The sequence below is a fragment of the Sinocyclocheilus rhinocerous genome, unplaced genomic scaffold (assembly GCF_001515625.1).
Source record: "Sinocyclocheilus rhinocerous isolate Xijiao unplaced genomic scaffold, SAMN03320098_v1.1 scaffold1622, whole genome shotgun sequence".
Taxonomy (NCBI): Eukaryota; Metazoa; Chordata; class Actinopteri; order Cypriniformes; family Cyprinidae; genus Sinocyclocheilus; species Sinocyclocheilus rhinocerous.
Window position 1 is genome coordinate 219,073 of NW_015654513.1, and position 12,368 is coordinate 231,440.

At 43.9% G+C, this 12,368-nt stretch overlaps 2 protein-coding genes across 2 annotated transcripts in view; both read right to left on the bottom strand.

The window, feature by feature from the left end:
• Positions 1-12,368, bottom strand: part of grik5 (glutamate receptor, ionotropic, kainate 5) — an 85,493-nt gene that overhangs the window by 31,991 nt on the left and 41,134 nt on the right. The window lies entirely within an intron of this gene.
• On the bottom strand, positions 1,167-12,305 carry LOC107717409 (uncharacterized). Its single transcript, XM_016524141.1, has 3 exons — positions 12,204-12,305; positions 2,338-3,672; positions 1,167-1,700 (listed from the first exon to the last, which is right to left on the bottom strand). Exons 1-3 carry the CDS (start codon positions 12,303-12,305, stop codon positions 1,167-1,169), a joined length of 1,971 nt encoding a protein of 656 aa, XP_016379627.1.

A 12,368-nucleotide genomic window follows, 5' to 3' on the forward strand; every position in this document is an offset into this window, starting at 1 on the left:
TCACCGGAGAATATTTATATAAGTATATGCAGCCAATTCAACTTACAGGAAGCGTATGTGTGTGGCGCACTCGAGATGTGTTACGGTGTGTGATTGTGTGTTTACTCATCCTGTGTAAATCAGCTGGAAGCAAATAAAAGCAGGGTAGTGATACTCTGTGGGAACAGCAGGGAAGGGTCACAGAAAGGATCTGATGCTTCTTTGTTTGTTAGTCTCTGGTGAGAGACGATAAACAATAAACAACCAGTGTCTGAGCGAGCTCCACGCTTCAGGCCCCAGCTGAGGACCGCTATCCTGAGCCACCTGCAGACCCAGGTAGCCGATACTGAGAAGAAAGCCGAGAATAAAATACATCCAAATGCAGGCAGTGAATGATTCCAGGAAACATTATTGAGAGACTGAACGCGGCAATGAAATCTGAAGAACATCGAGTTGGCTCTGTTTCTGTGTTATACCTCGATCCTACGGGAACTCAAACCCACAGACTCAAGAATGCCAATATAACATTAAAACAAATAAAAAATACAGTGTATACAGCAGCGCTGTTGATTTACAAGGATAGTTCACCCTAAAATGAAAGTTCGGTCATAATTTACTCACCGTGAGTTCCGAAACTATATGACTTATTTACTTGAGAAATATCTCATGCAATCGAAGTCAGCGTTGATTGGTTGCCAGTGTTCTTCAACAGATAGTGTTCTACAAAAGTAAGAAAGTCATACAGGTTTAGAACAACATGAGAGTGAGAAAATGATGACAGAATTTCCATTTTTAGATGAACTATCACTTAAGGCCTGTGAAGTAGTTTTAAACCTGGTTAAAGTATTTCATTCCCAAATCTTTTTTTCTTACACTTAACACAGTTGGTGCTCAGGGGTTCAAGTATGATGATATAATATACATATATGCAAAATACGATGAGGCCATCGCAACTGGCCCACCTTTACAGGTACTTAGCCCTGCACCAACTGTGAGCCAGTGGCATCACTTCTCCTCTCCTTCTCTCTTCCTTTCAAGCACCAGGTCAAAGAGTTGGTAGTTACAGCTAGTCGTCAGATGGGCACCCCCCTTCATTGGTGTTTCACCGATTTAAGCCCATGACACCTCGGGAAGGCTCGACAGCAGATCCAGCGTCCTGGATCTACCCCTGCTGACCACCACAAACTCTATGTCGTTGTTCGCCCTTCAATAGGTTGGCTCTGCCACCTCACCTCCCGCTGTATCCAGATCCACTGAGATGCTGTTTCAGCCTGTTCGGTAACCTTGCCTATCAGCTGTTTCCTGGCCATCCCTTCAATAACCAGCAGCCCAAGGGTTCTCCAGAGTGACTGCCCAGCAAAACCTCTGCAGCCAACCTCTACTGGTAAATTCCAGGCCTTCCATCCATTTTGCTGGCTTTCAAGGATAAGGTCTTGATATTTCTTGCGCTTACGCTCATGAGCCTCCTCCATCCTTTCTTCCCAGGGTACTGTTAACTCTATAAGCACCACCTGCTTAGTGCCTCTAGACCAGAGGACAATATCCGGTCTGAGGCTGGTGTGTGCTATCTCCTCTGGGAATTTTAGCCGCTTCTTCAGATCTGTCCGCATCTCCCAGTCATTTGCTGAGGCCAAGACCCCTCTACTCCTCCGTCCTGCTGCAGTGCTCTCTCCTGTCCTGACAAACTGAATAAAGTGGTGCCCGCTGGAAAGTTTAACCTTCTTCCTTGCCTGTTCCACACCATCTGCCAACTGAGACAGGATCTTATCATGACGCCACCGGAATTTCCCATCTGCCAGACTTGACTGACATGCTGAGAGGACATGCTCAAGGTTGGCTTGCTTTCCACACAATGTGCAGCTGGGACTCTCTGCCATCCCCCAAATATGGAGGTTTGATGGAGTAGGCAGCACATCGTAGACAGAACACATCAAGAACTTTATCCGGCGTCCTTCCATGATCCAAATGTCCTGCCACGTCAGGGCCCTTTCTCGTACGCCCTCCCACCTTGTCCAGCTGCCCTGTTTTTTCATGGCTACAGCCTTAACATGTCGAATTTCCTCCTCTGCCTTGCGGACCTCCCTCTGTACCATGCTGCGGCGTTCTCCTCCATCCTTTCTTCCCAGGGTACTGTTAACTCTATAAGCACCACCAGCTTAGTGCCTCTAGGCCAGAGGACAATATCCGGTCTGAGGCTGGTGTGTGTTATCTCCTCTGGGAATTTTAGCCGCTTCTTCAGATCTGTCCGCATCTCCCAGTCATTGCTGAGGCCAAGACCCCTCTACTCCTCCATCCTGCTGCAGTGCTCTCTCCTGTCCTGACAAACTGAATAAAGTGGTGCCCGCTGGAAAGTTTAACCTTCTTCCTTGCCTGTTCCACACCATCTGCCAACTGAGACAGGATCTTATCATGACGCCACCGGCATTTCCCATCTGCCAGACTTGACTGACATGCTGAGAGGACATGCTCAAGGTTGGCTTGCTTTCCACACAATGTGCAGCTGGGACTCTCTGCCATCCCCCAAATATGGAGGTTTGATGGAGTAGGCAGCACATCGTAGACAGAACACATCAAGAACTTTATCCGGCGTCCTTCCATGATCCAAATGTCCTGCCACGTCAGGGCCCTTTCTCGTACGCCCTCCCACCTTGTCCAGCTGCCCTGTTTTTTCATGGCTACAGCCTTAACATGTCGAATTTCCTCCTCTGCCTTGCGGACCTCCCTCTGTACCATGCTGCGGCGTTCCTTTGGGTCAGCTTTGTTCCAACTCGTTCTGGTGAAACAACCCAGTCCAAGCCTGCCCTGGGCTACTGTCCCAACAATGTCCGCATGCTGCAGCCGATCCTCAGCCTCCGTCAATGCTCTGCTGGCTGACCATTTACGGCCTGTCCTGACCACAATGCCTGCCTGGCGTACTCTTTCATCCTTGCTGTCTCGCAGCATCATGGCCTGGCGTGTCTTTGCTGCCTTATACTCCTCGAGCACTGATGTCACCGGCAGCTGCAGCTTGCTGCCTGTGCTGTACAGGCCAATGGAGCAAAAACTTCTTGGGACACCCAGCCACCTCCTTAAATAGGTGTTCATCTTTCTCTCCAGTCTCTCTACAGTCGAGACAGGTACCTCATAAACAAGCAGAGGCCAGAGCAGTCTAGGAAGTACCCCATGTTGGTACCCCCAGGCCTTATATTTGCCGGGTAGGCCACTCTTCTCTAAGGATGTCATCCAGGTTTCTGCTTGGATAATCATCTCCCTCACACTCTGCTTATCGTTGAGGTCTGTCCTATACCTGAAGCGGAACCGGTCCTGAATGTGCCCCTTCCCCAATACCAGGCTTCTGGACTTTTTAGGTTTAAACTCTATCCTTGCCCAATCGGTGAGTTCCACCAGAACCTCCAAAATCCATCTGCCTTCAGGTACTGATTTTGCCATGATGGTGAGGTCATCCATAAATGCTCTTATGGGTACCTGCTGGATGCCACTAGTCAACACTGCACCCCGCTGCAACTTCTCTGCTGACTTTACGAGAAGGTTCATCGCTGCTGAAAACAAGATCACTGAAATCATGCAGCTAGTGACAATGCCCACCTCTAGCCTCTGCCATTCGGTGGTAAAATCTCCACAGGTGAAGCGCATGTTGAAGTTGTCATAGTAGCGCTGCAAAAGCTTCTGGAAACGCTCTGGGACATGGTAGATCTTCAATATAAATATTATGGATGCACAGAATGTTCGGCAACCCAAATTATTATGCTGAAAATAGCATAAGACCAAGCGAAAAGACAGAATAAATAGTAACGAACAATGACGTGACATGAGCAACCAGTGTAGAGTGAGAAGCGTGCACTCTTTATAATGCAGCAAACATGTCGGTAGTGTGGAAGCATTTAAAACTGTCCGAGAAAGATGCAAAAATAATTACAAGCACCGACAGTGAAAGACTGTTAGGCGGTCCCACTTTATATTAAGTGGCCTTAACTACTATGTACTTGCATCAAAAAAATAAGTACAATGTACTTATTGTGTTCATATTGTATTGCAAAACACTTCTGCTGCTATTGAGGTGGGATACAGGTAAGGTTAGGGACAGGTTTGGTGGTATGGGTCGGTTTAAGGGTGTAAGGGATGGGTCAACAGTGTCATTATTAATGTAATTACAGAAATTAAAGGGTTAGTTCACCCAAAAATGAAAATTAGGCAGTGTTTTACTCACACCCGAGGCATCCTAGGTGTATATGACTTTCTTTCTTCTTTCAGGCGAATCCAGTTGGAGTTATATTAAAAATTAAGGGTGCTCCGATTGATCGGCTACCGATCACTATCGGCCGATAATCACGTTGGGATGATTGATCGGCGGTCTCTAAAAGGCCGATCTTAAAAAAATGATCTCAAGCTGATGATGCTGCCGTGAGAGGTTTGGCGTGACATGCAGCGACACCGTCTCAGTCTCTGTCCGGCGCTGGTGAAATAATTATAATGCTGAAGGTGAGGTACTCACCTTCATATTTTTTCATTAAATAACTTATAAAGTAATTTGAAAACCTTGTGTGAGACGTAATTTCACAAACAGCGAGAGTGAATCACCGCGCGCACTCTCTCTCTCTTTCGCTCTCAAAATAAGCAAATGGCTTCAAATCACCACATCGCCTCTATCTATAAGCGAGCTGCACGCTGCACAGTTGACACAGGAATTGTCACTTGCACAGTCGAGGCAGTGTCACATCCTCACTAAAGTTTATAAATTGCATTTCTTTTTAATTCTTGCCAGTGTTTAATGCACACGGTTGCGTCCGGTGTAGTGCCAAAATTTGCATCCTGCCAAATGATGCATAATCTGGCAGGGTCACGGCACACGGTTGCGGTCCGGCAGTGCGTTCAGGAGCGGTGCGTCTGCAGAAGTGCAGAGATCGTTTCCGCACCGAGTCTATTGCTGCGCTGCAAGCACTGAATTAAAGTAACACCGCATTGTTTGCAGTACATATGAACATGGATTGACACGAAAATGTAGTAATTACAGCATAGATGCATATTATTAAAGTCTACTGTGTTTCACAATCAACACATATGGCTTTTTGGCTAGGTTTAAAGGGAAAGAGCACTTTTAGATAAACAAGGTAATAATAGATGGCACTTGTGGAGGTAGGAAAACAAAGTTCTTTATGAACAGCAAGATTGCTTGTAATAAAGATTTCAATGCAAAAGGAAAGGCAGTAGAGCTGACTATTTCTGTCAATGGTAAGTTTGTGATAACGTAAGAAAAGTAGTTTAAATGTTTTGCCACTTGCTTGAGCAACTTAATACATAAATCTAGAAGTAAATGCAAAAGTAAAAAGCATTGAATAATGTGTTGCTTATATTTATTGTGTTTAAACGTGTCTGTGAAAGATCACTGCACTGTGTAAAAAAAGAATTGCAATCCTGAAAAAGCATTTTCAGTGACAATGTTTAAATTTGAAATCAAAATAATGGATAAATGTTGTGTTCGTCGTAAACAGTCACGGATCACTAGCGGACTCCTGCGGTAGGCGTATGACGTATGCGCAGCCTGAGATATGCTAGTCTCGCGAGTTTGTTTATAGGAGCAAAGGAAGCAAAGTTTCCTTACTTTAGCAAAGGAAAACCCGTCATTCGCCCGGACCTGCTTCCGTGTACAACAGTGAGCGCAAGCTAAATTAAATTGATTATTACGTTTTAAATATTTTTCTTACAAAACGCATCGATTCGCTACAGGAGGCCTTTGTTCAGCCGTGTGAGACACTTTTTTTTATGAATGGGCGCTTTTCATTTCACTTCTTTTGGACTGAAGCACCCGCTGACAGCAATGATAGAGCTTGGAATAGCCAGGACAATTTTTAATATAACTCCGACTGGATTCGTCTGAAAGAAGAAAGTCATATACACCTAGGATGCCTCAGGGGAGAGTAAAACACAGCCTGATTTTCATTTTTGGGTGAACTAACCCTTTAATTACAGATGTAATACATGCAGGTATTTTTTTAAATATAAGTACAATGTAAAAACATGTATGTACAGTACACAATAAGTGCATTGAATCAAATGGTTAATTTAAATGTAAGTACATAGTAGTTAAGGCCACCTAATATAAAGTGGGACCTACTGCGCATGTTTCGCATGTTTCTGATGAGAAGAGGAAGGGGTGGTTGTTGCTGGTTACTGTATGATGATTGAAATGCGAAATGGCCTTAAACAATTATTAAATAAACTGCAGAACATCATGTTTTCTAATACATATAGAATTTGCATGTATTCAAACAGCGCTGCACGAGCTCGCGGCGCCAGGGTTCAAAGTCCAAAGCGAAAGGAAAATCTGCGCTACGACAGTGTTACTTGTCAGTTGCTCAGTAATGTGATACGTGCGACAAGCACCTTTCCAAATTCATAATGAGAATTATTTATAAATCTTCTGTTGTCAACAAAAAGAAGCACTGAGGACTTCCTGCGGATTTCCGCCTAAATAAAAGCAAGAACGCCATCAACAATCATAAATGTTAGTATTGTAATTTTACTGTTGTTCTGTAAAATAAAATAAAAAGGTAAGACAATGATAATGATTACAACAGCTCTATGAATACAGAAAGACAATAACAATGTAAGACAATAATGCAAAGTAAGACAATAATAATGATTACAACAGCTCTATTAATACATTTATTATAACGTTCACACATAGTGTTATTTTCTAATGTTTTAAAAAAAGTCTCTTATGCTCAACAAGGCTGCATTTATTTGTACAGTAAAAAAGACATGCCTGATTCAAGAAGGGGGTCTCAAAAATGGCGAAAAAAATATTATTTTACTAACTTATTAATTTTAAGTTAAATTGTGCTTTGTTGGTATAATGTCTGAATGTTAAAAAATGTTCAGTGTTAAATAAATATTTTTAAATTGTTGTTTTTTAATTGATTTTTTTCTTTGAAAAGCAAGACAAAACAGTAAAAAGCTCAGTTTGGCTATTTAAATTATGCAATGGTGAAAAAACTGACAAAATGCACGGGGAAAAAACACAAAAAACCTATTACCAGGGGTGCACATAAGCGGAGCGCAGGTGCGCATACCAAAATAAAAAATGCGTGTGGTAAATAAGTCGGGATTGCTCATTTTCACACTGACATGTTTGATGGCTGTTAATGCACAATTACCGTTTTAGATCGACTAACTGTAATACTGTATATGTTACAGAGGAGGCTCCCGTACCGCCTCCTCCGCACCACCAGAGGGAACCGTCTCCCGAATATTAGCCATTTCCCATTCGGACTCCAAATCCCATCACCCCTCATGCCTGGGACTGATTAATCATCCACACCTGCACCTCATATACACACACACATATAAACCACTCACACACGCTGACTCTCTGCGAAGTCTTGATTTGCCCTGGCTGTCATTTCCGAGCGTTTACCCGTGTTTGATTTTCTGTGCATCTGTTCTTGGACTGTTTCCCGTTACTCTGATTGTTATCTGCCTGCCCCGACTTGGATTGTTTCACCTGGACTCTGTTTGCTTGCCGCCTGCCCCGATTCCTCGCCTGGTACCCGACTCTGTCTCAGCCTTGTCTCTGCTGTTCTCCCTTGCCGGTATTGACCCAGTATTGTCTGACTATTCTAATAAAAGCTGCAAATGGATCCACACGCTTCTGACTTTTCACAACAGTATATGATTTCCAGTCGAACTGGAAGCGTAAATGTAAGCTACTCGCTGCCAGTTTCAGCGCAAAATGTAAAACTGTGACATCACATTTCATTCACTGACATGCTTCAGTCAGCTCAGCAGTATTAAAATAAAAAAGCCAAAAATAAAAGCTTTCTGGTTTTAGGTTTGAAAATGTTGAAAATTCATATAAAAGAAAGAAAGAAAGAAAGAAAAGAGTCAAAAAGAAAAATATATATTATCATTGTATTTTTTAAGTGTACTATAAACACTTGTATTTCTATCATGACAACTCTCGGACGATTTTAGGTAATGGATATGACCATGTTAATGTATTTAGCCTTGGTGGAATATATCTGCTACGCTGCTGAATTGCTGCTGCTGTTGGTTATTGCTGTAGTTGTAGATTAATGCTGCTGCTGTTGCTGCTGCAAGCAAGTACAGGAACTTGCTACTGCCAATGCATACAGCGATACGGTGCTGTGAGTATTTAAGATATACTGCTGCTGCACAAATAGCATGTAAAATAACCTGTAGCAGATCTATACAGGTGGAGCTGGGGAAGGTGGAGGGTTTCAGAGGAACTCTGAAAGGTCATAAATAGAACCCGGCAGCAGTTTTCTGTCGGGGATTTGTTGTGCCGCGCCGCTCACGTCCGTAGACATGGTGTAACATTGGTTTTGCTTTGTTTCACAGAACTAATCGTTGGCGGAGCTATCAAAATAGGGGCAAGACCCTTTTGGGCGGAGCTATCAAAATAGGGGCAAAACCCTTTTGGGGTAGGGGCGTGTTTGTTTTGGTGATTTCAAATATCAACATTGGCTACCAGAAATCGCTTACTCTGCCTTTAACGCTGTGAATATCATCAGTTACGTTAAGACCCATCAGACTGTGCCATCTAGCGTTTCATGAAAGAACTAGGCATTTTTATTTAATACTAATTTTTATTTTAAAATATAATAGCATTATCACACTTGATTATTTTGTTATTTTTAAAATAACCTAATTAAATAAAGCACAATTATATTATTTTTACTATTATTCATTTTATTTTTGAGAGTTATATTTAATGGGTCACACTGTGTGCAGTGTGAGCACCAAACCAAATCTCTAGGTGCTCTCATGAGAACCAGACCGAAAAACTTATGTGCACCCCTGCCTATTATGCTTTTTTGATTTTCCTTCAGTGTGTAAAATCTGTAGCTGTTTGTGCATGTAAATGATCTGCGAAGTTACAAAGCACAAAGTCCATGCCAAAGCGAGTTAATCTCTCAAGCAGAACACACTTTCTCTCCAAAAGAAACTTGTTTGTAGTTGTGCCATTATTTCTGTGACTTAGCAGTGTCACCATGTTACACATTTGCATAATGCCCGCCTGCTGGCTGCTTTGGCCCGCCCTCAAAGAACAGTTGGATAAGTGATTTCTCTATGTCGAGGAGATATAGCAAACCCGATGGGATGTTACATTTCTGACACACACTCTGAGCGATTGCCCAATCACAACAGACTGGGACAACTGACCAATTAGAGCAGATTTTTTTTAAAAAGCAGGCTTTAAAGTAACAGGAACTAAAACAGAGCGTTTCAGACAAAGGGTAAAGAGAGATGCTGTGGCAATGTACAGTATGAGAAAAATAATGTTTTTAAACTTTAAATCATGTAAATGTATTCAAGCAGAGCCCAAAAATAAAATTAAGAACTTGTAAATGAGTATAATGTGGTCACTTAAAATACATTTTATTTTTACATAAAGGTTTGCACATTCCATTTAATCAATAAAATAATTAATGTGTTAATTAATTGTGGGCAGCTTAATAATATTTGGAACCATTACCATGTACAAAAGCCTCCTTTAAACATACGTGTGTCAAGCCTATTTGAACATGTGACAGTTTGCACAAGTATTCTCATTAAATCATGTGTAGTGTGCACACAATGTGAACACAATTCAATACAAGAAAAATATGTACACTTTATTTCAGATTGTAAAATAAATAGTTTATAGCAAGGTGTTAGACTTTTGGACCTGTTTTGCCTCCGTAGTTCTTTCTGTGTTTCCTTTTATGGTCTTTTTCCTGTTCTTGTTTAGTTTGATTACTTTATGATTCCATGCACCTGTGTTCCCCTGATTGCCCTGTGTTTATAAGCCCCAGTCTGTTCAGTTTGGTTTTGTCGGGTCTACTTGTTGGATGTCGTGTGTTTCCCGTGTTCCTGTTGTGGATTATCCCCTGTGATTCAAGTATTAAAGACTGTTGAACGTTTCTCCGCGTCTCCATCGTTCCTCCCACAGCGAATCGTGACACAAGGGGGTGCTGACAGATTTGTGTATCATCTGCAGAGTTTTTCCTCATCACTGTCACCTAAAGCTGCTCACTGGGGGTTGTAGGGCAATATTTCTGTAAAAATACTTCGGAATAATATTTCTTGTGAATAGTGCCATACTAATACTTTTTTTTTTTTTTGCAGGTTTCTACATCTAACATTACTCTTAAGAGTGGACAGAAAAACTAAATATGTTGTGTACTTAATACAAAGTCAATATTTTCCAAATAATAATTTAACAAATTTGCTTTAGTTCAATGTCAATATAAAAAAAAAAACAATTACTTAATTTACCAAGCAGCATGTTGTCTTCATAATATCATCTTATCTATTTTTCTATTTCACAATATAAATGTGATTTTATACATGAAAATAAACAGCAGCCTTTATACTTTAGAAATGAGTTCCCTCACAAAGCTATCACCATATTTTGAGTCCTTACAATCAAAGAGTTTGAACCCTGTTGAGTTGCACAATGAACTTTTTGATGTGTAGATTTTAGAAAAATTGGTATACTGATATACTAATGCAAATGACCTTATGTAACATAAACAAACATTTTATCTTCAAAAGAGCAACCCAAGAACCCTACAGCTAAAATGGTTCTTAATGAGAGGGTTCTCTGCAGAATGTAAAGTGTTTATTAAAAAAAAAATGTAAAGAAGAGTGTACTGTGTATACATGTCAGAATTGGACTGTCTTTGTTGTGTTTTGCTCCCCATGTGCGCCCCGTGACCCAGTTTCTCCCTCATGTGCCCTTATTTGGTCGTTCCTGTTCCTGTCCTCGTTGTTTCTTAATTAGTCACTCTGTTCACCTGTGTTCCTCCCAATTCCATCATTATCCTGTGTATTTAAGCCCCAGTCTATTCAGTCTGTGTTTGTCGGGTCTACATGTTGTGAACGTGTGTCATCTTCCCTTCCTGGTGTGGAGTTACCCCTGTTTGGATATAATAAAAGACTGTGTTTGCTATTTTACGTCTCCATCGTTCCTTCCCGCAGCGTTACGTGACAGAAGACCCGACCTAGAACAGTTAATTCTGCGTGTTTTCCCCTCCGTTTGTTTTCTGTTTTCCATTCAGTGTTTTTTGTTTCCGTAGTGTTTCCTTCCCCATGGATTCCCTCGCTGTCAGGTTTACTTCCCTCGCCCACAAGGAACTTTCCCTTTTGGAGTATGCTGTGGAGTTCAGCCAGCTCGCCGTTTTAACAGCGTTCGACGACGCTGCGCTGAACTCCCTGTTCTGGATCGGGGCCAATTACTACCGCCCCGTCGACCTCCCAGACACCACCGGACTGAGGCTATCATCCGGAGTCTGGAGAGCGTCTACCCCCGATCCAGAACACAGCCAGACCCAGAGCCCAGCCCACCATCACCCCGCTGCGCGGAGCTTAAGCCGAGCTCATTGCTGACGGAGAGCCATCGCCCACGGCGACCGACGAGCCATCGCCAGAGAGAGCGACAGTGCTGAGGATCGCACCGGAGCCCGAGCCTGTGACGTCAGACCAGGTGCGAGAGCCGGCTACAGAGCTCGCCACGGGGGAGGGCGTCATGGACAGAGAGAGCGCGGAGAGGAGCTCCGCCCCCTGCACCGTGGCTGAGGGTGAGCTGTCTAAGGATCTGGGTAAAGGAAAAGTGGAAATAGACTTAATTTATTTGTATACCGACCTGCCCCCTTTCCTCCCTCCTCCGTTGGTGACCTCTGTCCCTCCCGTTCCTGTTTCCACGTCCAGCCCAGAGAGGGCTCCTGTTCCTAAGTTAAGCCCGGAGAGCTCGGAGGCTCACAAATAAACCTACCCACCCACCCACTCACTCCTCCCTCCTCCACCACTGTCGTCTGGCAGCACCTCTGCTCGCCCTCAGCCCACCATCAGTGTGGTGCGAGCTCCGCAGGTCTGCCATCCTCCATCGTCACCATGGCTGGAGAATCCCTTGCCTCTGCCTCCAGCCTCTGAGTCCCAGACTCCGCCTCGGCCCGTCGACCCAGCGGCTTCACCATGGCTCCTAGCTCCATCCTCTCCGCCATGGCCCATCAGTCCACTGGCTCCACCGGGCTCCCTCGTCCCTCTGGCTCTGCCTTGGTCCTCCATCCCTTCGGCTCCTCCTCAGTCCTCTGTCGCTCCAGCTCCACCACGGCCTTCTGGATCCCCGCCTCGGTCGCCGGAGCCATCTGCTCCGCCTTGGTCCTCCGGATCCTCCCCGTCGCCCTGGCTCATCGGCTCCATGGCTGTGGCCGGGGTCCCACCTGGCGCCGCATGCTCCAATTTCCTCCTGTCATCTCCCTGGATCCTTCCTCTGTCTGATCCACCCTGGCTCCTCCCGTTTCCTCCTTGGCTCCTCCCTCCATCGTCACCTCCCTGGACTCTGTCTGCCAGCCCCCTCCCGGGTGTCCGTCCTCCTCCCAATTTCC

Excerpts from the sequence above, each read along its gene's own strand:
- LOC107717409 (XM_016524141.1), bottom strand. The coding sequence starts at position 12,305 with ATGGAGGGAGGAGCCAAGGAGGAAACGGGAGGAGCCAGGGTGGATCAG. Across the intron at positions 3,673-12,203 it reads ATTGGAGCATGCGGCGCCAG|ATCTACCATGTCCCAGAGCG; the intron begins GTGGGACCCCGG and ends TTTATATTGAAG. Across the intron at positions 1,701-2,337 it reads TGGAACAGGCAAGGAAGAAG|AAGGTTAAACTTTCCAGCGG; the intron begins GTTAAACTTTCC and ends CAGGCAAGGAAG.